Raw genomic sequence first — 28,000 nt, forward strand, 5'->3', positions numbered from 1 at the left:
CTGCGCATGCGGCGGAAGTTGCAGCCGGGAAGCCAGCGAGGTCGGTTCCGCCCGACTGTAACATGGCGGCGCCCTTTGTCTGCTCTGAAGTGCCGTCCCCGGCCTTCTCTCGGCCGTGATGCACCTCCCTCGGCGGTGGGGTCCGGGACATGGCAGGTGAGGGTCAGCAAGCGCCCGGGGCCGGGGGAGTCCCGGGAGCCGGGCGGAGGCGGCGGAGGATGGGGCGCGGCGGGACGCCGGAGACGGTTGTGTGGGGGAGGGGAGAGAAATGGAATGGGAAGGAAACCCGGACTGGGGACCTACCAGGGGGCAGGAGGGCACTTGAGACAGCTGGGCAGGAGGCAGGGGCGCCGCGTGGGGAGCGGGCGGGGAGTGGGCGGGCGGACCGGATCTCCCGGCAAAGGAGCGAGAGTCACCTCTCCGGCTGGGTGACACCCCAGCTGGTTGCATCTCCGCCCACGCCTCTCGGCTGTCACCGCCCCATGACCCCGCGCGCCGCAGCGGGTGGGCGTTCTGTGGTTGGGAGGTGGCGGGGTCCCGGGGGCAGCTCACATCCGCTGGCCGGGGCGAGGGCACCCGCTGACCAGGGCCTAGGAGGTGCTGGCAGAGTAGGAGGCAGACGCTGCCCCTGTATACCCTTCTTTCATTCATTCATTAGTTCTACAGACGGTGGTTCAGCACCCGATAGGTTGTGAGGATAGAGCAAATGATCCAGACTGGCATAGTGGTTAAAAGTGTGAACTGTGGGGCCAGGCAGCCGGGCTTCTGGCTCTGTGCTTGCCAACTGTGTCCTGAAGCACCTTAGGTTCTCACTCTCAGAGATGAGAGTTAGACTAAAGAAGCAGGCTGTGGTCTGGTCCTCCCTGGCCTTTTAAACCTAGTCATGGCGTTTAAATTTTAGGTTAATGGGAAGCCATCTAAGAGAGTCAGATTTGTGGATTAGGAAGATCACTCTGGCTATGTGAAGAATGTATTAAAGAGAGTGGGTCTTAGAGACCAATTAAAAAAGGCTGCTAGAATAGTTCAGATGAGAAACGACGGTGGCCCCAATAGGCCAATAATGATCCAGTTTAACGTTTATGGAGCACTTGCTTTGTGCCAGGCTCAGTGCTCTGCATTTGCCTGTGTTTGATGGATGAATGAAAGGGCAGCTTTTAGGGAAGCACTCACCCTTTGGGTTCTCATCAGATTTTCCACTTGGGTGTCTTTGATTCAGGTAATGAGTGGGAGGAAGAGAGCCAAGCTGGAGTTTACGCAGACAAACTGTCAGAAAAGAGTAGCCTGGGCTACTTGGAAATCTGAGGTATGTCTGTAATACTCAAGGATGAAACAAACCAGGAGGTCAGTTTGTCCTTTTCAAGGCTCAACGTCATTCAAATTGCCCTTTCAAGATGACTTTTTCTTTAAAATTATACAAATGACAAAATCTTAGTTTGCGGGAAGATGTTGCTATTATTGTTGTTTTACCAATAAAGACCGGACCAAGTTAATCACTAGACAATGTTTATACCTTGTTTTAAATAACTACAATCTTAAAATGCTCCAGCAAAGCAATCCCAAAATATAGTGACTGAAACAGAACGGAAATTTATTCCTTATCCCTTAACAGTCTGGAAGTAGATCCAGAGCTGGTGGAGCAGCTCACTCTGTTTCATGAAGTCATCCAGAAACAGAGTTCCATGTGGCTCTCCTTGCTGCATCTCATGGTCTAAGCTGGCTGTTCCAGCTCCTGCCATCATGTATGTACTCCATAAGACAAAAAGGGAAAGAAAGAGTGGGGAGCACACACACATTCCTTTTAAGGTTCTAATGTTTAAAGATACATATTTTTGTAGACTGTGTACCCATACATAGGCATCTGTTATACAGCCAAAGAATGAATCATGACTGCCCCAGTGCTGGAAGGAAAGCTGGCTGAGAAAACCTGTTCAGGCCCCTGTGTGCCTAGATTGCTGACTGGGATTTGGTCCCAGCCTGAGGGGAAGTCTATTGCATTGGTGAAGGAGGGCTGGGCATGCTCCCAGGCAGGCTGATCTGGCTTTGGGTGGGTTTTTGTCGTTTGGTCCTAGGGAGTCCAGGCTTGCTCCTGTGTCCAGTCAGACACTGCTGAGTGCTAGGGATGTCGACATCAGTAAGGCTGGAACTCTTAGCCATATGGATAATCACAGTACAATGCAAGAAACACCATAGAGATCTGTTCAAAAGTCTGGTGCACAGAAGAATGACTGGCGTTGGAATGCTCTACTGAGGTGAAATTTAGAGTGACCATGTGTTGGCTCAATAACTGTGAAGGTCCCCTCAGGTGGAGGCAACGAGGACTCTGGTGTTGAGTGTGAATCCCCGCTTCCCTGGGTAGTGGCACTATGTCCTGAGGTCCAGTTCCTTCAACGTCCTGTCAGTTTCCTCATCTGTAAAACAGAGATAACACTATCTACCTCTTTGAATTGTTCTGAGGGTTTTGCAAGATTAAGCACATGTTTCACAAGGTCTGCTGGGCAAATGTTAGTTACCTCACACTGCAAGGTGCAGGGTGGTTCAAAGCCAGAGAGGCCAGTTAGGATTGCGATCAGGCAAGGCCTGAACCTGTGGAGAAGCCAGGTCGCTGTCCTCCCTTGAAGCAGGAATTATCCGGGTCATGCATAGAGGATCAGGGACTGCTCTGTGCCCTCCCTGTTTTCCTTAGGGGTTCCATCAAGTTTTCTAACTAAAGTTGCCAACCTGTGGATTCTCAGAGACCACATTCTGAAAGGTCTCATGAAGGGTCTTTTGGGAAGCCTTGTCTGAGCCTTACCCAGCCCCGCAGTGCAGGTGAGTTTGGGGCCCCTCCCATGTGATTTCTTAGCATCCTGCACTGGTCTCTCAATGTAGTCTCACTTCATACTATAATCATAGGCTTCCTTGTCTGTCCCCCGGCTAGACCCCAAGCACCAGCACCAACCAGAGACAGAGTCTGGTTTCTCCTGGTGTTCCCACTGTGTAGCTCATTTCCTGGCACATAGCTGGTGCTCAGTAAACATGGTTGGATGGATAGATGATCAGTTTTGATTGGCTGAAGAGGAACTGGCAGTTGGGGCTGGAGACAACTCCAGTGTGATGTGGGATTGGCATGCTATTGATTGAAGAGGGAGGAGAACCTAGTGGTTTATTCGGTGTCTGGCAGAAACATGGGATGGAGGCCTGGAGAACTATGACCGAAACTATCAGAGTTTAGGTCAGAAGATAGTCTCTCTGTCTTTCTGTCTTTTTCCAGTAGAGCGGGGTCTCTCAACCTTGACGTTGTTGACATTTGGGGCCGGGTAAGTCTTCTTGTGGGCGGCAATCCCATGTACTTTGGCAGTTTTAGTAGCATCCCTGGCCTCTACCCGTAGATGCCAGTAGTACCCACCTACCTCTAGTTGTGACGAGCAAAAATGTCTCCAGACATTGCCTAAATCTCCTGGGGCAGAATCATTCCCAGCTAAGAACCCCTGCAATATAGGGTACTGGTTAGGAACATGAACTTCGGAGGCAGACGTACCTGGGCTCATACTTGTTCTTAAACTTACTGTACTTATACTATGTGCCTTTGGGCAAAGTACCTGACCTCTTTAAGCCTCGGTTTCTTCCGTTGTAAAACGGGAGGTAATAACACATAACCTTACTGGATGGAATTATTGATGAGGTAATGCATATAGCATGCTCAGTCGAGTCCCTGGCTCCATAATTGGTAACTAACATTATTATGTGTTCATTAGGAGAAGACCCTTGAGAGAGCCAAGAAAGAAAGTGGGTAGAGTAGAGGAAAGTTTGGTGTAGGAACACATGCACGAGGTATAAAAATCAGAAGGCTCTAAAGAATGGAAAGTAAGTCACCCACCCACATCTGACCCAGTTTCCCTTCCAGGTAACTGTAAATGGTATCTGTGTGTCCTTCTAGAGCTGTTCTGGGCATATGTATATATCTGTACATGTATCTAAGAGAGAGGAGAACCTGGTGGTTTATTTAGAGTCTGGCAGAAATATGGGATGGAGACATGGAGAACTATGACCTAAACTATCAGAGTTTAGGTCAGAAGATAGTTTTTTAAGAGTCAAATGCACATACACTGAGCCCTCCCATTTGAAGGCCAAAAGGGCAGCCTCTGTGGGCAGAACCTCAGGGTATTAGCATTTTGCCACGAGAAAGGCCAGGTGGCCCATTCTCTAGTGTCCTGGAATTCCCCGAAGGCTGATGGTGCTTGCATGGGTGTCACTGAAGTACTAAGCCATGCTGTCTGGCAGGGTGGCACATTGTCGGGTGATGGACACCCCAAAAGGAGGGACCCCAACCTTAGAGAAAACAAAAAACTCCAAGTACATTATGTGCGCAAAGCATATTGTCCTGGAGACCATAATCTACTTCTTTTGCTGGCCACAATTTAAAAATGATTGAAATACTACAGGTCAGGGAATACGCATGTTAGCACTGAGTGATTTCAGCATTTGATACAGATGTGTGTTGAGTGTCTGCGTAGGTACCTGGCACTCTCTAAGGTCCTCGTGGGTATCAATAGCTTAACAGTTCTAGGGCCAATTAAGGCCGACCTCAGTAATGTAATCACTGCTGATACACACCGAGAGCCAGGGCTTGCACTCCTGGATTCAGACCTGCTTGTTAGCAGTTGGAAAGAGAGAAGCTTTGAGCTTCAAAGGAAGGAAGCGGAGGGCATGGTTAGAATGAGAGTTGTTCACTCGTGTCTAAACGGCAGCGTGCAGCGGCTCAGAGGTGGCAATTCCAGCCGAGTGGGGACCAGGCCAGAAAGCAGGCTTGGTGGGTTCATTGTAACATCAAAGTCATACTCAGCTTCTGGTTTTTAAGACCTTTTAAAGGTCTGGCAGCAGAACCTGTTCCCCCTACCCCACCCTCACCACTTCCTATGCTGGAACTGATCATCTAAGCAGGCTTTCCTGTTTTGGGGGGCTGGCTCCACTGCCTGGTGGGAAGCTGCATCGCCCCAGCCCCGAGGCCAGGCTGGGGAAGCGCATGTCATTTCAGTAGCATCAGGGCTGAGTGAGCACCTGTCAGGGACTTTCCCATTTGACTGTAACTCAGCTGCCCAGGTTAATGCTTCGAAACGTTTAAAGTCAGAAAGAACGTTGTAATTTGTGAAAAAATTTTTGTTAAATATTGAGCAGATACAAAAGAATATATACAGTGTAAAGAATATGGATGCAGGAACACCCATCCATATACCCATCACTCAATTTACAAAAAAAATGTTATACATTACCTTTAGGTGCCCCTCTGATCCTGTCCCAGCCCCACCCCACCCCACCCCACCCCACCCCACCCCAGGTAATCACTGAATTTTTGCCTAATCATTCTCTTGCCTTTCTTTATAGTTTTTTAAAATCGTTTTTTATTTTTATTTTTATTTATCGTTTAACACATGTGTTTGTATCGTTAAGCAGTGTATTGTTTAATTTTGTAGGTTTTTGAACTTAATATAATCATGTTTTTTTTTCAGTGACAAATTTTTTGCTTAACATTTGTTCTTGAGATTAATCCATGTTGCGTATAGTTGTATTTCATTTTCATTGATGAATAATGTTCCACTGCATGAAAATGTATTGATCCTTTCTATTGCTGATGGACATTTGGTTACTTTCCAGTATTTTGCCAAGACACAGTGCTGCTGTGAATGTGTGTGGGACACACATAACCACTCCAGGGTACATCCCAGGAGGGGAACTGAGTCACAGGCTGTGTGCATCTTCAGCTTGACCAAATAATACCAAACTGCTTCCAAAGTGGTTTCCTCAGTTTACAGTTCAACTTAGGATTCTGTTTGCTTCACATCTTCTCAACAACGGTGTTGAGAATTTAACATTTTTACTAATCTGATGGGGAGTTCAGTGGTATCTCATGTGATTTTGATTTGCATTTCCCTGATTAGTGGGTTGAGCATCTTTTAATATACTTATTGGTCATTCAGGCTTCAGCTTCTGTGAAACAACTGCTTAAATGTTTTGCTCATTTTTCTGTTGGGTTGTTTGTTTTTTTATTACATAGAGACTTTTTTCTTTTAGATACTAATCCTTTGTCAGTTATGTGTGTTGTAACTATCCGCTTCCCGTTTGTGGCTTGTCTTTTCACTGTAGGTTTTTTTAAATAAGAAATTTTGAATTTTAATGTCATTTATCAGTTTTTTAATTTTATGGTTAGCACTTTCTGTTTCTTTTTAAAGAACTTCTTCCCTACTTCAAGTTTATAAAGATATTCCTCTATATATTGTCTTCTAAACATTTTGTGATTTTTTTTTTACCTTTTATATTAAGGTCCTTAGTCCATTTAAAATTATTTTTGTGTATGGTGCGGGATAAGGAACTGGTTTCTTTTTTCTTTTTTTCTTGAAAAAATACATCCCTTTCATGTGGTTCTGTAACATCAACAGTAGCCATTATCATATATCCTGTCCACAGATGTGTGGGTCTGTTTCTGGGCTCTTTACTATTCTCTATCTCTGTGCCAATCTCACACTGACTTAATGCCTGAGCTTCTATGTAACAAGTCTGGGTATCTGGTGAGGCCTTGGCCTTTGCTCTTACATCTTCATTTTAGGTTGTGCTTATCAAATTCCGTAAAAATTGTCGGGATTTTTTATTAGAATTGTTTTGAATGTATCACATGTCGATTTGGATAGAGTTGACATTTTTACAATGTTAAGTCTTCCAATCTGTGGACATAGTTTATCTCTCAATTTGTATTCCCCATCAAAGTCGAACCTTAGTTGTCATTGTCTTTTTTTTTTTTTTCAGTCATTGTCTTTATACTCTACTCTCAAAGGACCTTGGTACACTTTAATTTCTGTCATTTGACTTTTATTAAAAGTCCTTCTTGACTTTTATTCTACAGATGTGCATTTTATTTTTTTAAATTTTATAAGACATCAATAGTTCAGTATTTGTTTAGATTTACTTATTATTTACTACTTGTTCCTCATTTCTTCTTGCATTTAATACCTTTATTCTGGGATCACTTTTTATCTTCCTGAAGAATATCTTCTACAAATGTGAATTTGGGCTGTTGTCTGTTGGGGTGCCAGCTAATGGTGGCAAATTCTCGAGGTGGGTGGGCGGGGGGGATTTTACTGTTCTTTATTTGGCACCAAGATTTGACCTTGGCAGTTTTCAATGCAGTCTTCTTTCCATTTTGGGCCCCATCTTTATTCTGGAAGGCACTCCCCTGAGACCTCCCTCCTGGGCCAGGGGCAGAGGCAGGAAACCCAAGCCTGCTCAGGTCTGCAGATGCCCTGGAGACACAGCCTCGGAGCTCCACCTGCTCTCTGGATCTCAGCCTTTGCTTAAGTGTGTTTTGACGTCTCAGGATTCTTTACTCACTTGCCAGTTCTTTGATTCGTTTTAAAAGATGACTTACAATTTTTCTTCAGCGTTTGTAGCTCTTTGCAACGAGAATCGGCCGGGTTACCTGGCCCAAGTAATTAAGATATTGCAGAGCTTTAATTTTGTGTTTTATCTGGCAGCAGCAAACTCCGAAGATTAGAACTAAGACTTAGTGATGTTCACTTCTGACTTTTATGAGATGTTTTGTAGCACTCATTAGTATAAGGAAAGGGTGTTGGTCAGTGCCGATTACTGACAGAATTTGCCATTTAGGGACAGACTAAGGCTCCATTGGGCCTAGTATTCTGTGTCTGTCTGAGGAAATATTGTCTTTGGCTGAAGTGGAAAGAGCACACATTTTAGAGTATAATGGATTTGGCCTTGAACTGGGCGTGTAGTGAGACTTAGATCATGTGACATCATCTCAAAGCCTTGATTTGCTCATCTGCACAATGGCGGGCGGTCACATTAATCCCCTTCTCTCAGGATATTGTGGGTATCGATGAGGTAGCGTGTGTGTAGTGAAACACTTGGCAGGCAGGTTGTCACAGCAGCTGTTTCAGTCATTCCCTTCATGCCTCTGTCGGTGGTGGTCTCCGTGCGTCACCGCCCTTTAGAAACAGTGGGCCCGCCATTTCTCTTGCCAGTAACCTCCCGAGTGTTTAGCACAGTAGAGCTTGTTATTAGCAAGGCTGGATTTTCTCTGGGCACAGTCCTTTACCAGGACTGCCGGTTTCCTTATAGCTGGTGAAATACCCCATCAGATTGGGAGATCGTAGCATCTGCACTGCGGGCTCCGTGATCAGATACTCAAATCCAAGCGTGAATTTTTACCCAGCCAATGAAGGCATCAGAAGCGTGCGTCAGTGTTGGCAGGCTGCCGTCCACGGCTCTATGCGCCCACTCACCGGGACGTGCCTGGCCCACGGCGGGAACTGGAAGTCATTTCCGTTTCTACCAGTCTGAAACTGGAAGTGGTTTCTTGTGCTTTTTTATATTTCTCTATGAGTGAGGTCGGACATCTTTCTTTTTCTGTATAGATTATATCAGACTCTTGTATTTCTTCTTTTGTGAATTGCCCGTTCATTTCTTTGACTCGTTTTTCTGTTGAGAGACCTTTTGTTGTTGATGAATTTTTATAACAGATTTATTAAGATATTCACTTATACAATTCACCCATTTAAAATGTACAATTCTGGCTTTTAGTATATTCAGAATTGTGCAACCATCACCATATCTAATTTCAGAACATTTTCATTCTGCCAAAAGGAAATGCACCACCCATTAAGCAGTCACTCTCCATTTACCTCTCTCCCCCGCAGCCCTAGGCAGGCACATCTGTCATTACGGTTTTGCCTATTCTGGGCATTTCGCATTAATGGAATTGTGCAACCTGTAGTCTTTTGTGATTGGCGTCTTTCACGTAGCATCATCTTTTCATGTTGTGGCAAGTTATCAGACTTTTTTATTGTCAAATAATATTCCATCGTGTGGACATACCACATTTTATGTATCCATTCATCAGTTGATGGACATTTGGGTTGTTTCCATCTTTTGACTATTATGAATAACGCTGCTGCGAACTTTTGTCTGCAAGCTTCTGTGTGGACATGCTCACTCATTGTTGATTAATTTTTTAGAGCCTTTCGTATATCAGGATTATTAACCCTTATTTACCACATAGGCTGTAAATATTTTCTCCAGTCTATATTTGCATTTGGGAAGTTGAGAAGATATAGGTAGTAGGAATGAAACACAACATTGAGATTTCTGACCTACCTTTTATACCCCTAAGAATTAAGTTTGTGTACTCACCCTCCCCCACTGTGGCCCTCTTAAGTGGCACCTTGGGATTGGCCTGTGTGCATTACAGAGCAGCCGTGGTGTTGCAGGTGCGCGCTCACTCGCTCTCTGTCTCTCTGTCTCTCTCTCTCTCTCTCTCTGGCTTTCTCTCTATCTCTGTCTCTCTGTCTCTCACCACTTTCTCTCTCTCTCTCTCTCTCTCTGTCTCTGTCTCTCTCTCTGTCTCTCTCTCTCAGGCTGCCTGCCTTAGGAACTGGAACGAGGCAGCACTTGGCGGTTTCCAAGTTTCTCTCTGAGGCTCACTTCAAAGCGGCTGGCTGAAAAACCGCCAGGGTTGCAAGTCATCCGTTAAAAAGGCATTCAGCAGCTTTGCTGATTCATCGCTGCTGTAGGTGGAGGGGATTCGAGGGCCGGGCGCAGCAGCACTGTTTCTTCAAGAGTGAGCTGGGGCCCCAGCCTCTTCTAACCCCTCAGGGCTGCTGACCCAAAACCTGCCTTCCAGAGCAGCGCTCAGCCCCTGAATTTAGGAGGCCAACAGTTTTAAAACGTCATTGGAAGTTGAGACACTGAATACTTGACTAGTCTTTATTCAGCTGTAAAGTAAATTTTTGAGATCCTCAAAATATTCCTCTGAAATACCCTCTTATACTCATTTAGTTTTTCCCAGTTAAGTTTTACAAAGTATTAACTTCAGTTTAATCCTGCTTGGAATATAGTTCGATGTTGGCTTATATCATTTATATACTTTCACATATAGTTCATAGTTGTTTATGCCCTTTATAGTTCATGCTCATAGTTGGAAATCTTAAGATTTACAATTAAGATTTCCGGTACAGGGAAAGTCGTGAATGAAAAAAACATCTGCTAAATACTAAGTAAATATCTCATTTTTATTGTCACTCAAACACAGCATGTTATACCTCCAGTGCATGCATTTGTAATCGGGCAGTCTTAATGAAATCAGAAGGGACTTTAGCAGTCACTAATCCCTGTGAGGAAACAAACTCAGAAACAGTCAAGGTGAAAAGTAAGTGCTACAATGAAGTCTAAATATATCCACCTCCAAACAATGGGTATTCAGCCTAAATGTTTCTTTTGCCCTGAATTGTTGATCTCAATCAGTATCATGCACAACTAATCCTTCCTTTGGAATCGCCCTGTGTTCTCTCTTCTTCCTCCGTGAAAGCCTCACCCTCAGGCTCCTCCAGAATCATCCTGTTCTTGGCCATCAGCTCTGAAGCCCCCTCTGCCTTGTCCTGTGGTTACTGTTGAGTGGAGTAGAGTAAACATTGCAGTTTGCACGGCCTTTTGGTGTTTTTTTCTGGTCGAAACTTCATCTGTGCTGGGTGCCTGGATGACTGATGACATTTTTACATCCACTTTTCGAAGCTAGGGCAAGGATTAGAGCATTAGGTTCCCGTTTTCTTCGATAAATATTATCACTATTGCTGGCCTTGGTCGATATGTAATAATAAGAATGATGATGGCCAACAGCAACTTTATGAAGTTGAAACTTTATTACCATCCCCATTTTACAGATAGGAAATTGGGGTGCCAAGATTTAAGTGCTCTTGCCCGAGGTACTTAACTGGTTTGGCTTGATTCCAAGACGGGAGTTTTAACTGGGCCCAGGGAGTCAGTAAACTCCCCAGTCGCTTGCAGAGCCGTGTGTGTGTGTGTGTGTGTGTGTGTGTGTGTGTCTGCCGTCTGTCCCTGAGGAGGTCTTCAGGGCCATCACAGTGTCGGAGGGTTCATCTCTGTCTGAAAAAGGCTACCAATTGCTCTTCTAGGGGATTTTTAGTTTTGTCCCCTTAAGGAATTTTTGCTCATGAAGTTTTCTCAAGTGACACATTCTTTGTGGAAATTACCATAATTTTCCATTCCTCTTATGAGTTTCTTTTCCCCTGTTGAGAAGTTTTTAGTCACCAAGTCTTGTAGAAAATGTCTTAACGGTTTATGGTAAATGGAACAAAGGAGCTCTAACTTTGTGGACATTTCTTTTCCTCTCTTCTTTCTTTCCTCCTTCCTTCCTTTTTTACTTTCTCAGTTTTAATTTTTGAATAAGTAATATTTACAAATGGTAAAACAAAAAGTACAGGAAGGATATGCAGCGAATAGTGTAACTCCTTTCCCCCCTTACCCGTGTCTCATACATCCCACCGGAGCTGTGGATGTTTCTTTTAAATGTGAGTAAATGTGAGTAAGAGGTAGGAATTCCCAGCCTGGGTTTATGGTTTTGGACAAACAGCATGGCCCAGATTCCCCTAGAAGGGATCCAGTTCTAACTGTTAAGGGACTTTGAGTCACTCCAAGAAGTATTCAAGATTTTCAAAGGATGTTATAATATTTCGTGGGAGGGCCACTTGCACAGGCTGCTCAGAAAGATCCATGTAAGTGTGTGTTGGATCCTGGGCACTAGTGAGACCCTCCCAGTGCCAGTTGCAGGTGATATTGTCCCATGTTTCACATCCCAAGGGTCCAGTGCTGTTGGACGTCTTGACTTGGTTTTTGCTTCTGATCTCCCCTTTTCAGTCTGTCCTGTGTACTAATGCAGCCAGAGTGACCTTCAGCCTAGCCATGGCCTTCTCTTGCTTAAACCCCTGGCATGGCTCCTGACTGCCGATGATGAACGCTAAGGCCTGGTATGGCGAGCTTGGTCCTACGTGCCTGGCTCTAGCCTGTCCATTTTCCCCACTCACTTGTTCCCTTGTGATGCTGAGGGGTGCTGCTCCTCTCCACCTTGTCCCCCATTTGTGTACACCGTTCTTTGTCATGTACCCATACCATTGCTTTTGCTGCCCTTTGCCTGAACATCCTTCTCGCTTTTGGTCATGTGTCATTTTAGATGTGGCTAGGTACCATATGCTCCCCGGGGCACCCTTTCAGTACTCATCAGAGGGTAGTGAAAGAGTCTGGGTCTTTTTCCTCTGATGGAAGGTCCTTGATGGTAGGTGCTCAGATAGGCCTGGCCTTAGGCCCATGGAGCTGCCAGCCGCCCACAAGGCACCTGCACTAGGTAGTGCTCTGCAGTTGACTTTGACATACATGTCCGCTCTACTACCCCCCAGCCCACCAAATACAGAGGTTAGACCCCTGGATCCATCCATGTTTAACTCCAGTGGGCAATTCTTCTCAGGCTTTATGCCCTAAGTAGTACAGTAGCAAAGGCCTGATGGCAGAAGTGTGAAGCCAGATGGGAACAAAACCTGTGCACTTTTTGGTTTCGCTGGACCAGGCTGTGGCTCCTTTGGTCTCCACCGGCTGCCTTCCCAAGGCCGTGACCTGCTGCCTTGTGGGAAAGGCACCGTGCACTCTACTGGGGTAACCTGCTTTGTTCTGTTTTAATGAATTCATTTTTTTTTCTTTTTGTTTGACTACGATCAGTCAGTGGCTTGTGTTAGAGAAGTAATATCCTATACCATTTTTGCCAGTATTTGTGCAGTGCTTCCTGGAATGTGTCTTCTTTAATCCTCACAATCATCACACATGGGGTGGTTTTTCTAGTTATTGGGTGAGCAGTCTAGAACTCATAGAAGCTTGCCTGATTCAAGTGCATGTTCTTCGGTTCTGAGTACGTCGGTCTTGTCTCTTTTTATCCAGTGTTCACGCCCATGGAGATCCCATTCCATCCGCGGCTTTAACCACCATCTCTGCTGCAGACATCTCAGTTGTCATTGGCCAAAACAGAACTCTTCTTTCCCCCCAACTAAATCTCTGCCTCCACCATCATTCCCCACGATCCATACCTACTTGATCACAAGCTAATGACGGTGGCTCTGCCAGAACGTACCCCTCATCTGACGCCTTTCCCGCTCCCGCGTGGTGGAGGCCACCTCCGTCTCTGGCTTCTCTGCTGGTGCTGCTGTGTCCCCTCCTGCCCCCTCGCAGTCACGCTCTTGCTCTCAACTCTCCTAGGACGTCCCAGTGCACTTAGAAGAAGCTCCAGAGTCTAACTCGCCTCTGGGACCCTGAGTGACCTCAGCCTCTGCTGCTGCCACCCTCAGCGACCCTCATCTCCCCACCCGCTTCCTCCTGTCCAGGCACACCGGCCCCTTGGCCAAGGTCACTCCTGCCTCGGGGCCTTCGTATTTGCTCTCCCTTGTGTCCGTCATGGTCCCTGGGCTCACAGTGGCATGGCTCGCTCTTGCACTTCACTCAGGTCTTTGCTTAAATGTCACCTCAGAGAGGTGTCCTCCTTGACCCTTTTCTTAACGATTAAATAGACTCTGTGCCTGTCTCCTCGGCTTGCTTCTAGTTTACTTCACAGCATTTAATACGTGATGTTATATATTATATCCGTTTATCACCTGTCTGCCCCATTGGCTCAGAGCTCTAATTCAGTACCCAAGACAGGCACAGAATAAGCATTCACTAAATGCTTGTGAAAGTCTTGTTTTTCTGTTTCCTAACTTGTGGGCTGAGGACCCCTAGAGGGGAGAGCAGTAATTACAAATAATCGTGCCGCTGTGTCACACTACAGATTTCCCCTGCTGGGGGAGATTTCTCATCCATGTACATGGAATTGTTTCTCCAATGCATGTGGATGCTGTTGCAATTAGTAGATTTAAATTCACTTTTCATAGTGGTTTTTTGTCTATTATGTTCTCAGTACCAAAAGTACAATTATTTCTTAAGGGTCCAGAGTATTTTGATCTTGAGTTAGTTATACTTGAAAAGGCCAAGGATCACCGCTCTCTCCCAGGCCTGTTCTCCAACTTTATTTGTAACAGTTTGAGAGCAAGATCCTGGGGCAGGCACCATAAACAGCTGGAAGGAAGAGGTAAGAAGCAGTCCCACCCCAGCAGTGAGTTTATTAAAGTTGGTGGGGCAGACGAGGCAGCCGCCCCGCATTATCTCGGGCTGTGTCCGCGTGCCGCCACCGCGGGGAGTGTGAAGGTAGGGTTTGGGAGATGTCGGGAGAATGATCAGACCCTGCAGAAGTTCCCACGTGTTCCCGATTTTGTCTTTTGGGTAGCATGGCCCTTAATTGACCCTGTGTCAAGCTTCAGGAGTCCCCAGAGCAAGTATTGGCATCATGGATTCGAAGCTGGCATGGGCGTGCTGGGATGCAGGACAGCACTTTCTGCAGGGCCAGCCAGACTTCCCGCTCAGCCACATTCCTAGAGTAGTGGGGTCCTTCGGGGGTCAGGGAAGGGGATGCTCGCCCCTCTTCAGAAGTGTGGTTAAACCTTAGAGATAGTAGGAGTTGTATAGTTTGAAACGCAAAGTCAGTATGACAATTTAATTTTCTATATAGCTATTATTTTAGGGCTTAAAAAATTTTTTTATAGCACAAACTTCAGCAAAGAAAATACTACTGAATCCTGGCTGGTGGGATTATATAGGGGGTAGCAGTGACTTTCAGGGTGGGGGCTGCTATCCAGTAGAAGATGAAGTATCAGAATTTGGGGCCAGTTGGGAAGTGCTATGTCAGGTTTGTATGTTTATCTAAAGGGGAAATTGATTGTAAAAGTTTGAGAAACACAAGCTTAATAGAAGAGCTACGTTTTCTGGAGGAGGAAAGTGTGGAAGGGCTGGTTTTGTTGATATTTGTCTCTGCCACATTGCACCGAAAAGGGGGTGGTGGCGTTGGGTGGGTAGGTTTCGTGCTTGCAAGGCTGACTTGCTGTGAACTTCCATTTCCTTGGCCTGAGCTTATGTGTGCTAAGCTATATACAAGACCCACCTGTATTTCTAGAAAATCAGGAACCGTGAGCAACTGGGAACCAAATGGTGATGCCTCTCACCTGCTTCAGTTTCCTCACGGCCCCTGGACTCGAGATGTCTGTGTCAAGTCCAGGCCTGCAGCCGGGCGCAGCCTGTTCTGGGGACCATGAAGCCAGGGAACAACTGACTTACCACTAGGAGCCCCTGATCTTGTTTGTGGTGAGCCAGTTGTTCCCGGCTTCATGGCTTCCCTCTGCGTGCCAGTTGGGAAACTGCCTGTAGTTTAGCACTTGCTAGTAACCTGGGTAATAGTTCATGTCTGACAAGTGCCCATTGGACTCAGATGGAGCGATGCTCTGTAGACCCACTTAGAGGTCTCGGCAGGCGCTGCAGCCTTCACTTGGGACACCCTTGGGGCTTAACAGAACAGTAGCTCAGTATAAAGTGCTTCCCCAACAGAGAGAGTCGCTCCGAATGGTTCCTGCGCAGCACCCTTCCCTTCACTCTCTCCCTCTCAGAATGTTAATCGGGCCCTGGGATTTTTCCAGATTGCATTTAGAAGGAGGAATAATGGGTTACGATTATAACTTCTTAACAAGGTCAAGTCACCCAATAGTTAATGAGTGTACCCGAGGCGCCCGACATAAACAGTTATGTAGAAACCGTCTGACATGGTCTTTGGCCTAGAAAACGCTGTATTCTGCATCTCCGCTTCCGGTAACAGTGTGTCGAGTGCTCGCCATGCGCCAGGCCCTCTGCCTACATTACCTAACTTAATCCTGTAACGAATGAGAGCAGTCGTCTCATTGGCCCTGTTTGGCCAGAGGAGAAGCTTTGCTGCAGATGACCTGCTAGTATGGGAGATGGCGGAACCTGGGTTCAGGTCCTACCTGGCCCAACCCCAGAGGTTCTGCTGCCTCCATGGTGCCAAACGGCATCTCAATTCCCTAAGTCTTGGAGGCAGCAGTGAGGAGCTTGTTGCCCAGAGTAGCGTGTTCTTAGTTTCTGGGTGATCGGACTGTGCTGTGCGCCTGGTGCCACGTCACTTGGTGTGTTGAAGAGACTCCGCACGTGCCATTTCCTTGTCACCGGTTGGGATCTGGGATTCAGGTTTTGCTGAACTGAGCATGTCTCAAGGAGAACGAACCCTTTCTTATGTCAGCAGTCTGTTTACGGATGTTTTGGAACTGAAGGACAAACAAGATGGCCAGCCTCCCTGAACCCCACTCCCGTGAGCCTTTGTGGCTCGTTCAGCTCCACTGAAACGGGAGGCCTGGGCCCCACTCACGCAGCCTGGCTGCACGATCGATTGAGTGTGGCACCTGCACCTCACTCTTTTCTTATTAAGATTTGTTATTTTTTTTTTTTACACCTACAGCACCTGGTCTTCCTAGGTGGTCTCCCATCCAAGTACTAACCAGGCCCGACCCTGCTTAGCTTCCGAGATCAGATGAGATCGGCAGTTCAGGGTGGCATGGCCGTAGACCTTATTAAGAATTTAGTTAAATTTTGAGAAATGTTCCCATACAAAAGTGTATGAAGTGTATATGTTTAGTTTAAATAACAAATCTAGGCGTATCCAAGTCAAGAAATAGAACATGGCCAGTGTCCTGGGTGCCCTTCCTCCCTCCCAGAGGAAACCATTATCCTGAATTGTTTTGTTAATCATTCCCTTTTGTTTATAGTTTTACCATTTGTACTGGTTATTTCTTGCTGTCAGCAAACCCCCTCAAAACTTAGCAGCTCAAACCCTCATCAGTTTATTTCTCTTGGTTTTGTGGGGTGACCGGGCAGGGTTTTTTGTTCCGCGAGGTGTCGAGGTCATTCGTGTGATAGCGTTCGTCTGGTAGCGGGACTGGAAAGTCCTGGAAAGTGTCTCATACCAGAGCCTTGGTGCCGTCAGCAGGGGCATCTTGGTTCTTCATCACGTGGCATCTGCACGTTGGTGTCTCCTCCGGGGCCCCTCCGTATGTCCTCTCCAATAGGAGAGCCTGGATGTCCTTACAGTGGGGCAGCTGGATTCCAAGAGAGCAAAGCAGGACCTTCCAGTAAGGGCCAGGCCTGGAGCTGGTGCAGAGTCACTGCATCCAGTCATCACAGGGCTACCCAGATTCAGCTGGAAGCTCATAGCAGGGGTATGTCTCTGACAGGGCTGGAGGAACTGTCGCTGCCAGCTTTGGAGACTGGTACCTGTGCCAACCATGTCCGAATTGCTTAGTTGTGCCTGTTCGGAATCATACTGCAGAGAAGGGGGGTCCCCAGGTCTCTCATTTTTTCATTCCCAAATGAATTTCTTACAAGGCAGGGCTGGGCCATGTGCCCAGCCAGGCTGTTGGTCATCAAGAGGACATCCCAGCTCGGACACTGAGGTCTGCCCATTAATCAAAGAGAACACCTGAGCAGCTGGCAGTGTCACGGGAAAGGTGCCCGATTGCAGTCAGGAGTCTGCTGGATGGTCAGGCTCGTGTCTGAGTGGGCAAGTCTTGTGCCATTTTGGTCTTTAGTTTTCTGTATCTGACATGAGGACTTTGGGTTCAGTGGGCTGTGTGGTCTTGTTCTGTTTGAGTTTTCTGTAATTTGGAGTTTTTAGGGTCTTTCTTAGAAGTAGCTTTAACTAAGGCCCACTTTTATTGTCCTTCCGGCAAAGATGAAGTAAGGAGGGCGGATCCCACACCCTAGCGCAAGCTCAAGCGAAAGGCACCACATACCAAGGGCGGGGCCAGTGGGAACCACATCTTATTAGCCACGTGGTAATGAGAAGCAGACTGGCTGTTGATCTCATTATGGCGTGTAAAGTCTCAGTGACCCCTCATCCCATGCTCTCAGGGACAGCCAGCTCCCACCTCCCTGCCCGTAGTACCCACGTGTCCCACTGTGTGGCCCAGGCAGGCACATTGTTTTCCTGGACCCCTCTAAGCTTGCCAGATCCTGATGAGTTCCCGTCACTGTAGAGTACGAGAGAGGAGACAGGAGACAGAGCGTTGCCATAATCATTCTAGAGCATGTCACATAGGTTTGGAGATGGGGCTCAGCCTAATTCTAGCTCAGTCCCTCTGAGGGGAGGACCAAGCCAGCTGGCCCCTCACCTGCTCAGCACGTCACCCGGGGAGGAGAAGGGCCTATGTGAGCCTTTGAGCAGGCAGCCAGCTGGCGGTGAGAGCTGCAGGCAGCCTGGGGCTGAGCTCCACCTGCCCTGTGCGCGAGCACGTGCGCGTGCGCAGTTGTGAAGTTCGCAGAGGCGCGGACAGCATTTCTGTGGATGACACCATTCAGAGCTTGGCAAAGCCCTCCCCGGGCTGCGCTCACACTCCCTGGGAGGCTGATCACAGGATCAGGCTCGTGAGCAAGCATATGCCTAAGCGCCGGTTATCTATTTATGGAAACGGCCTTTTTCTTTCTTTTTTTTCCCTCGAATCCCTCTCCTTCCCCTCTTGCTTCTTCCTCCTTCCATTTATCCTCTCCCTGTTTTTTTTTCCTCTCTTCCTTTTCTGTCTTTGATTTTGTCAGAACAGATGCTCTCTTAGGAGTATTTCTCTGTTGGGACAGCTTCGCAGGCTGCCTCAGAGGAATTCAGGGCCTCTGGTTTTCTCCTGCGACACCCACATTTGGGGAGGAGCCGCTTTTGGGCGGGCATCTTGCATCGGAAGAGTGTGGTTAGTGCTGGCTGGAAAACATTACTCATGGGTGCACAGCTGCTGTTCTCTGTGTGGGGGCGGGTGGGGGACTGGAGGTGCTGGGCCACCATCCACCCTCTCCCAGGGACCTTTACCAGCCTTCCCCCAAGGCCTTTGAAACTGAGAGCACCCCCATGTGACCCGGGAGCCCTGGGGTGTGTGGCAGCATGAAGGCTTGTCGCAGCCTTGGGTCCCCGGCAAGGCTGAGGAATCACCTGACCTTTGAACTGGCAGGCCCCTTCCACCCTGTTGGCCAGGAGTCTTTTCTCACATTTATCTTCCCAGCAAGTCAGGTCGCTTCTGACTGGAGGGTTCTGCTTTCAGCAGGCTCCAGCTAAGTGGGGCTGGGAAAACTCGGTATCTGGCGGGGGGGAGGCGGTTCAGTGCATGTTCCCAGGTTATTTCTGGGCCTGGGAGGATACTTCCTCCCAGCTCAGTGTTTGGGTTGGTTCCTGGCGAAGGGGAGGGAGCCGGGCCCACCGCCGAGAGGAAAGGGTTCGGACCTGACTTGAAAGGGCTCATTCTGAAGCTGATTGAGGATTTGGTCCTTGTGGACCAGGTGGTCCCTCCCTTTCTGTACTCGGGAGATATTTCACTTGGGGCTCCTGAGGACATGGAGGGTGCCTGGTGTTTGGAACTCGGGCTGCCCACGCATGCAGGCACACACCTGCCTGCTCACGTGGCTTTTCCACAGCAGAGAGAAGACAGCTCTAGGGGTGATTTGGCCCACTCTCCTCGCCACCTGCCTCTGGTTCCATGTGCACCAGGCCTGGTGTGTGTTCCCTTCAGGTCCCAGGCCTACCTTGGTCTTTAACCCATGGCACAGGACATTGGTTCTTGCCCATGCCCATGTTTTAGCTTTTACCTGCTCAGGAACAGACAGCCACAATTCTCCCTTGTGTTCATTCCTGCCGGTCACAAATGAGAACTTGCTTTTTCCAGAGATTGAAGACTTAGAGAAAGGTGCCTTTATGAGGTGTCCTGTGTCAGTGGTGGCCTTTGCTTTAGTGGCCTCGTGCTGCTGCTGGCTGGTTTGGCTCAGGAGCCGGTTGTCCAGTCGCAGAGGGCCCAGCCACCTCCTACCTTACCTCTCTACTCCGGGGCTGGCTCCTGGCTCCTCCCTGCTTACACCTAAGAGCTCCAGCTATAGGCACTTAAACAGTACTGCCGAGGGATCCGAGAAGCCGTGCCTCTGCCTGGGAGTTTGTAAGTGCAGACTGGGACCACAGGACAGTCGTGGGGATGTCGGAGGGAGGGAAAAGGTCTTTCCGGGTCCCCAGCAGCAACTCTGAACTTAGGGCTCAGAGGCTAGCACCCTGTGACACACGGCCTGTTGTCACTGCCATGTTCCCCTTACTTGATGGAGCCCTGCCCACCTACTGGGTGACTTCCCCCAGCTCAGTAAATATATAGCCCTGCTTTTGAAAAATTCCCAGACACCACAGGGTGGGTGGGCTAGCTTCCTGTCCTTCAAAGCTGATCTGTGCTGCCTGAGCCACGTGAGGGGTGGGAATGTGTGGCTTTCCTTGTGCCTTATCACTGCCAGACAGCCATACATGGTCACTGCAGCGCCAGGGCTGCAGTAGAGTGACTCACCCCCAAGAAGCTGATGTAACAGGGAACAGCCGGAGCCAGTGGTGGGCTGTTGAAACCTGGGGGCTGGGAGCCCCAAAATGTCCCCCTCACCAGCCCAGAAACAGCCTGGGGCAGCTGAGTGGACCAGCCTCAGAGAAGAGGTCTTGGAAAAGCTGGAAGAGAAGCCACTGCCGCTATTTAGATTCTGGGCCAGGGCGGGATAGCCTGGCCCCGTTGGATCTCTGTTACGTGATCCCAGGAGTGGGCGCTAACTTTTATTTTGAAATTGGTTCTTTCTCAAAAGGAGGACCTGCTGATTTTCCCTAGGAAATGCTGATCTTGAGACTGCCTGGTGTGATGTTGAGGGGGAGAGAAAAGCTGTTTTAGATACTTATTTAGTCACGGCTCATGCAGTTCTTGCTCACTCTGGCACCAGGCCATGGAATTTTTCTGAGCATTTTTACTTAAGACAGTTGTGGGATTTCCAGGCATTAAGTGAGGCCTTTTGACAGAGAAACTGCGGCCAGGCCAGCAGCTCTTGGGGTCAGGATCAGAGTCCCTTCTTTCCCCAGGGACAGCCTGGAGAGCTTTCTGGAGGCAGAAGACTCTCCAGCTTAATGTAGTTCCTGGAGTCCATGAATCAGAGGGACAGAGAGGGAGAGACAGGGAGAGACAGGGAGAGAGATCGGCCGGAGGGAACTTACTCAAGCCCCGTGGGCTGTGGGGGCTGGTCCTGAAATGCTGAGTATGAAGCATCTGCCTCCCCAAACGCATATTTGGGGACGTGACGGAATGAGAAAAATAACAATATAGAAAGGTTTTCATAAAGCCAGATGTACCAACTGAAAGATCTGTCCTTTATTCTAAAATTATGTCATATATTCTTTTTGTAAAAATGTTAAACTGACCATGTCTTTTTTTTTTTTTTGAAATGCTGGCAGCAATCAATGTTTCGTTTGTTTTTTGACTTTTTAATGTTGTTACCTGGCAAGATACAAAGGTGGCTGTTTATTGTTGGTCTTCTGATGCTTTTTGGTGTTGAGAACTTTCCTGGCTGGTTAACCCAGGAAGCTAGGAGCCCCTGGGCTGGTCTTGGCTGGCAGAGGGTACCTGGAGTTGTTTGCCTCCGCGGACTTTTTTTGATTCTCTCGGTCTCCCTGCATCTCTCACCTGGGAGTTTGGGGGTAAATGTTGCGGCCGGCGTCCTTTCTCTGTGCTAACACGGAGGCCCTTTGGCTCTCCCCAGCCATGGATTTCCCCCAGCACAGCCAGCACGTCTTGGAACAGCTGAACCAGCAGCGGCAGCTGGGGCTTTTGTGTGACTGCACTTTTGTGGTGGACGGAGTTGACTTTAAAGCCCATAAAGCAGTGCTGGCGGCCTGCAGCGAGTACTTCAAGATGCTCTTCGTGGACCAGAAGGACGTGGTACACCTGGACATCAGTAATGCGGCAGGTACCCCGCTAGGTCCAGGGCTGAGCTTGTTGAGGGCCGGAAGCTGTTGCTGGCCCTGTGCCATGCCAGGCCCTCCTGGGAGTAGCACCTTCAGGCCGTGAGTTGCATCAGGCCTCCCACACAGAACCCATGATGTGTGGGCACCGAGTTCCCACCGCGTTTTGTGGGCCCGTTTCGACTGGGAGGGGGCGGTGAGGGGAGAACTGGCAGGAAGGGCTCAGGATGAGCTCCCGGAGTGAACATAGGAGAATCTCATCGGGAGGAACAGAGAACGGGTGGGCTCTGAGCCCCCGGCCCTCGCCATTGCTGAGTCAGTCCTGAACCTCCTTATCCCAGTGCTAACCGTGAAGGGGATGGCAAGGGTTGGGGCCTGGAGGGCTGTCAGGAAGGCCTTGGGATTGATGAAGGAACTGGTCATAGATTCGGGCTCTCGACCCAGAATGGCGCGACATGACGAGGTCAGGCAAGGTCATGTTCCCCCATTTTATAGGTGTGGAAACTGAGACCCAAAGAGGTCAGGTGACTGGCCTGGAGGTCAGAGAGAGAGTTTGTGGCAGAGCCCTGATGAAAGCCAGTGCTGACACACTCTGGTTGGAGTGTCCCCCAGTGGTGAGGTATAGTTAGTGGCCAGGTAGAGAGTGTACACCCTCTGTCACACCCTCTTTCTTCCATTTAACCCTATTCTCTCTATAGGGCAGGTGTTCACACCCTTTGTCCTCCACATAAGGTGGGCATTCACACCCTGTCCTCCACGCAGTGGACCTCATGCCCTCTGTCCTCCATGCAGTTGACTTCACACTCTCTGTCCTCCATATAGGGTGGGCGTTCACACCCTCTGTCCTCCATGCAGCAGACGTCACACCCCTTGTCCTCCATGCAGCGTGGACTTCACACCCTCTGTCTTCTGTGAGTGTACCTCTGTTTGGAGGCTGCTGTCTGGGCTGAGAATCCCCAGGTTGCCCGCCTCTGCCAACACAGGAGATGGGGAGATGGTGGCCTGCCACTCTGCTTTTCACAAATCCCTGGATCCTGCCGCCGAGTGGAGCAGCTGGGTAGGCTGCTGGTGCCAGGCCTTGAGGTGGGTCCGTGATGGCTGTCTGTGTCCTTGGCAGGCCTGGGGCAGGTGCTGGAGTTTATGTACACGGCCAAGCTGAGCCTGAGCTCTGAGAACGTGGACGATGTGCTGGCCGTGGCCAGCTTCCTGCAGATGCAGGACATCATCACGGCCTGCCACGCCCTAAAGTCACTCGCTGAGCCGGCCACCAGCCCTGGGGAGAATACGGAGGTCTTGGCTATGGAAGGTAAGATTATTGTAGGCTTTCCTGAGCAGGTGGCTTTCGATGGGGGCTCTGCCTCTGACCCTCTGTGTCACCTCTCTGGGTCTCAGTTTCCTCTTCTGGCCTTGCCTGCATCGTAGGGTGCTGGCGAGGATTAGCCACAGTAAAGTCTGAGGAAGGCCGCTCTGAGGGGCCATTCAGCCTCCCCCTTCCCTGCCTTTCACCAGCTTCCCTTGTGCTCTGCTTCCAAGAACTAGGCAGCGGGCCTGGTTCAAGGTCTTTGCACACAGGTCACTCCTCCTGTGCTCTCCTCTCCGTGCCCTTCCTCTGTTCCCCTACCGCCTCAGAAAAGCTCCCGATTCCTCGGTACACTGTCAGAGAACCACACTCCTCTCCTTATAAGCATCGGCCTCTGATCAGCATCATTGTTTCATGTGCGAGGTCTGTCTCCCCGGCCAGCCTAGGAGCCCCATGGGAGCATCAGCCGTGACTGGTATTCCTGGGCCCACCAGCAGCCTGGTATGGAGTAGGTGCCCTGTGAATAATTTGTTGAATGAACAAACCAAAAAACCACTACGACCAGGGAGGATCTGGAAGAGCTAGCAAGTTCTGGGCCACCTCACCCTTCCAAAGAGTGGATACTTGATGGGAAATGGCAGGTCTGTCCTGTTTGATCTCCAGGAGGGGACAGGAGAGCCAAAGAGGAGAAGGCTGCTGCCACTATGCAGAGCGAGCTGGACCCAGCTGGAGACAGTCCACCCACGGGCCCAGGCAGGGAGCCCAAAGAGGAGCGAGGTGGCCAGGCTGAGAGTGCAGCCAGTGGTGAGTTGTTGCACTGAGGACCGGCCAGCTGTCCCATCACCTCCCAGTAGCCCGGGCCCAGGGTAGCGAGATGCTTCCTTGTGAGGATCCCGGGGAAGGGAAGTCGGGTGGCACAGGCAGGTGTGGACAGGCATCTGCAGCCCTCGAGCTCAGGTTACCCAGAAGGACCCACTGTTTGTTCTGGGGCATATGCTCCAGCAGAGCAGAGGCACAGGTGGCCCGGGCTTGGATGTGCTGGCCCTACCTCCACCCCAAGCCACAGCCACGACCAGGACCTAGTCCAGGAGAGGCCATCTGGCCTCTGGACGGAGTGTCATTTCAGCCTCTGGCATCCCCTCACCCCTGCTCCAGGTGCAGAACAGACGGAGAAGGCTGATGCCCCCCGGGAGCCGCCACCGGTAGAGCCCAAGCCTGACCCCACGAGTGGCATGGCTGCTGCTGAGGCCGAGGCTGCCTTGTCAGAGAGCTCAGAGCAAGGTACCTGTACCCAGCTGGGGCCAGTCTGTCCCCCACTCGGGCACCCCTCCACGGCCCCTCTCCTCCTGCCTCCAGCTGATCCCACTCTGAGCCACTCTTCCACTTCAGCTTTTGGGCTGACGTCTTTTCTCATTCTTGAATTTGGACATCAGCTTCTTCGCTGTCATGGCGCTAGTGCTTCTGCAGAGAGCACCCTGGGGAAGCCTTGCAGCCACGCACCCCCCAGTACTTAGTGGCTGACACTGCCCTTCCTGCCATGCAGCCCGCCTGCCTGCATCCCCCGTGGCCTCCCTGCATCTTCTAAGCTAAACAGAAGTCCTGCTCAGCAGTCTCTCTTGATGCTGTCCTGGCCAGTGCTGAGACCATTCATCGGTGGTGCCCAGGCATTCATTGCCAGGCCCCTGCTAGGTGCCCACACAGAAAGAGGGGTGTGTGTGGGATAATTGGGCCAGGTGCGGTCGGCCTCCTGGCATTTGCTTGGCTCCAAGGTCACCTCCCTTTGGAGGCCCCTTCCGCCCTCCCAGGCGCGTCAGTGCCTGCCCTTCTTATGGCAGAAATGGAGGTGGAGCCAGCCAGGAAAGGAGAAGAGCGAGGGGAGGAGGACACCATGCCTGCTGTGGTCAAGGAAGAGGGGCCGCTGCTGGAGAAGGGAGAGGCCCCCGAGGAGAGCGAGGAGTCAGCCAGCACGGACTCAGGCCAGGAGCTGGGCTCAGAGGCCCGGGGCCTGCGCCCGGGCACCTACGGCGACCGCACCGAGTCCAAGGCCTATGGCTCCGTCATCCACAAGTGCGAGGTGCGGCCCCGGGGGCACCGCCCACCCTGCCCCGCCCTCCCGCCCCGCCGCGGCCCCCTCACGCCCACTTCCGGCCCTGCAGGACTGTGGGAAGGAGTTCACGCACACGGGGAACTTCAAGCGGCACATCCGCATCCACACAGGCGAGAAGCCCTTCTCGTGCCGGGAGTGCAGCAAGGCCTTCTCCGACCCGGCCGCCTGCAAGGCCCACGAGAAGACGCACAGGTACAGGGCCCCCGCCCGGCCGCGCATCCCCGCGGGCCTCGGACCCCGGCGAGCCCTCCTCTCTCCTCTGACCACCAGCCCGCTGAAGCCGTACGGCTGCGAGGAGTGCGGCAAGAGCTACCGGCTCATCAGCCTGCTGAACCTGCACAAGAAGCGGCACTCGGGCGAGGCGCGCTACCGCTGCGAGGACTGCGGCAAGCTCTTCACCACGTCCGGCAACCTCAAGCGGCACCAGCTGGTGCACAGCGGCGAGAAGCCCTACCAGTGCGACTACTGCGGCCGCTCCTTCTCCGACCCCACCTCCAAGATGCGCCACCTGGAGACTCATGACACCGACAAGGAGCACAAGTGCCCTCACTGCGACAAGAAGTTCAACCAGGTGTGCGGGCACCTCCCGCGGGCGTCCGGCCCTGCACACTGCGCGGGGGGAGGTGGCCCCTGGGCTGGGGGAGCCCCCGCCCCTTGCGGGAGGCCCTCAAGGACACAGGCTTAGTGGGGAAAGTAGGGGGCTGAGTAGAAGGCAACCCCCGCCCCTCTCCCGTGGGATAGAGTTCTTGACCGCTCTGCAGGGGAAAGTGGGAAGGCAGGTGAAGTCAGAGTGGGGTTCGGACCAGAAGGATGTGGGGTGGAGATGGTTTCCCTTCCACTGCTGGGATCTAGAATGTTCCATCAGCCTTGAGGAAAGACGGAGCCATCCACAGGCCCCTGGGAGGACCAAGAATCAGGTGTCCCCTGGCGGGAAGGGCTGCCAAGGGGCCCGGAGCCTCGGGCCCTGTGGCGTGGGTGGTCTTCCTGAGCCTCTGCCCGGCGCAGGTGGGAAACCTGAAGGCCCACCTGAAGATCCACATCGCTGATGGGCCCCTCAAGTGCCGCGAGTGCGGGAAGCAGTTCACCACCTCAGGTAGGGCCAGGGCTGCCTGGCTGCCCCGTCCCTCCGGTCCTCAGCCGCCCAGTGGTGCCCCACGCCAGGCCCCCCCCTCGGTCTCCCCAGGGAACCTTAAGCGGCACCTTCGGATCCACAGTGGAGAGAAGCCGTACGTGTGCGTCCACTGCCAGCGACAGTTCGCAGACCCCGGCGCCCTGCAGCGGCACGTCCGCATCCACACGGGTGGGTGAGCGGGCCAGCGGGGGGCGGGGGTTGGGGAGGGCGCGTGGGAGGAGGAGTAGGTGCCAGCACCTTCTGCCCCGCCCCTAGGCGAGAAGCCATGCCAGTGCGTGATGTGCGGCAAGGCCTTCACCCAGGCCAGCTCCCTCATCGCCCACGTGCGCCAGCACACTGGGGAGAAGCCCTACGTCTGCGAGCGCTGCGGCAAGAGGTCCTGCCCCGTCCGTCCCACCCGTGTTCAGGGCGCCGTGGGGTCCCCGCTCTCCACCCGTTGCAGGGGGCCAGGAAACAAATGAGGGTTCTGTGGGGACCTGGGCCGACGGCTGCCCGAGCCCAGGCAGTGGGTCCAGGGGTCCCCTTCAGTCTAGGAGATGGGGCAGGAGGCCTCACCCAGCTCCCCCCGGGCCCAAGTTTGGGCCGTTCCTTGCGAGCCCCTCTGCCTGTGGCCCTGCAGATTCGTCCAGTCCAGCCAACTGGCCAATCACATTCGCCACCATGACAACATCCGCCCCCACAAGTGCAGCGTGTGCAGCAAAGCCTTCGTGAACGTCGGGGACCTGTCTAAGCACATCATCATCCACACTGGTGAGTGTGTGCCCACTTGCCCACCCATCCTGTCTCAAGCCCGGCTCTCGGTTTGGGGTGGTAGGAAGGGAGGTATCCCCAGATCCCAGCCTTGCGTGCTGGTACTTGCTGCAGGTGGCTCTGAAGGCAGTTCAAGTCAAATGAGGACCCCATTTTCTTAGAGCTTCCAGAAGGTGCAGAGGCCACTGGAGGCTTCCGTGCAGCTCTGGTGGCTGCCCCAGAGCACTTCCTACTGAAGAAGAGATGGGTTCTGGGGAAGCTGGAGGCCACTGAGGTCCTCCCCCCTCCCCCAATGGCAGGAGAGAACCTTGCCTCCCCCCCCAGGAGAGAAGCCTTACCTGTGTGACAAGTGCGGTCGTGGCTTCAACCGGGTGGACAACCTGCGTTCCCACGTGAAGACCGTGCACCAGGGCAAGGCTGGCATCAAAATCCTGGAGCCAGAGGAGGGTGGCGAGGTCAGCGTGGTCACTGTTGATGACATGGTTACGCTAGCCACTGAGGCACTGGCGGCAACGGCTGTCACTCAGCTCACAGGTGCGGGCTATGGGCAGCAGAGGGTTGTCATGGGCAGCTTGCCTCTGGGGTGGCAATGAAGGGGCAGGTGCCTCTGGCCTTAGGCCCTGCTGATTCTGCCCACAGTGGTACCCGTGGGGGCTGCGGTGACTGCCGACGAGACAGAAGTACTTAAAGCAGAGATCAGCAAAGCTGTGAAGCAAGTGCAGGAAGAAGGTGAGAGGGGCTGCCCGAGTGTGAAAGCTGGTGAACTGAGGGTCCCTCCCATCCTGACTATGGCTCCCACCTCCTGCAGACCCCAACACCCACATCCTCTATGCCTGCGACTCCTGTGGGGACAAGTTTCTGGATGCCAACAGCCTGGCTCAGCACGTGCGGATCCACACGGCGCAGGCACTGGTCATGTTCCAGACAGATGCGGACTTCTACCAGCAGTATGGGCCAGGCAGCACGTGGCCGGCCGGACAGGTGCTGCAAGCTGGAGAACTGGTCTTCCGTCCTCGGGACGGGACCGACGGCCAGCCTGCTCTGGCAGAGACACCCCCCACAGCCCCAGAATGTCCACCACCTGCCGAGTGAGCAGGCATCCCTCCTCCTGTTTATTTAAGGATGGGTGGTCCCGTTCCCTAGAGAGAATAAATTTGATTATTTTCTAATGCTGCCTGTAGC

The 28,000-nt window shown here is 51.2% G+C and overlaps 1 protein-coding gene and 1 pseudogene across 7 annotated transcripts; one reads left to right on the forward strand and one right to left on the reverse strand.

Moving 5' to 3' along the window:
* ZBTB17 (zinc finger and BTB domain containing 17) lies at window positions 1–27,987 on the forward strand. Of its 7 annotated transcripts, none has more exons than XM_039842126.1 (16): window positions 1–156; window positions 1,217–1,341; window positions 21,328–21,534; window positions 22,647–22,835; window positions 23,493–23,633; window positions 23,985–24,110; window positions 24,665–24,903; window positions 24,986–25,128; window positions 25,207–25,507; window positions 25,942–26,029; window positions 26,120–26,236; window positions 26,324–26,444; window positions 26,688–26,818; window positions 27,143–27,352; window positions 27,458–27,547; window positions 27,627–27,987. In XM_039842126.1, exons 3-16 carry the CDS (start codon window positions 21,330–21,332, stop codon window positions 27,908–27,910), a joined length of 2,385 nt encoding a protein of 794 aa, XP_039698060.1. In that variant the 5' UTR covers window positions 1–156; window positions 1,217–1,341; window positions 21,328–21,329; the 3' UTR covers window positions 27,911–27,987. The 7 variants fall into 7 exon arrangements, with proteins under 7 accessions (XP_039698060.1, XP_039698059.1, XP_039698061.1 ...); XM_039842125.1 differs by having other exon boundaries at window positions 1,217–1,303; XM_039842127.1 differs by lacking the exon at window positions 22,647–22,835 and having other exon boundaries at window positions 1,217–1,303.
* LOC120585939 (uncharacterized) lies at window positions 16,202–16,318 on the reverse strand (annotated as a pseudogene).
* Window positions 27,988–28,000: the final 13 nt, after the last annotated feature.

The sequence above is a fragment of the Pteropus medius genome, unplaced genomic scaffold, assembly GCF_902729225.1.
Source record: "Pteropus medius unplaced genomic scaffold, Ma_sr-lr_union100, whole genome shotgun sequence".
Lineage (NCBI taxonomy): Eukaryota > Metazoa > Chordata > Mammalia > Chiroptera > Pteropodidae > Pteropus > Pteropus medius.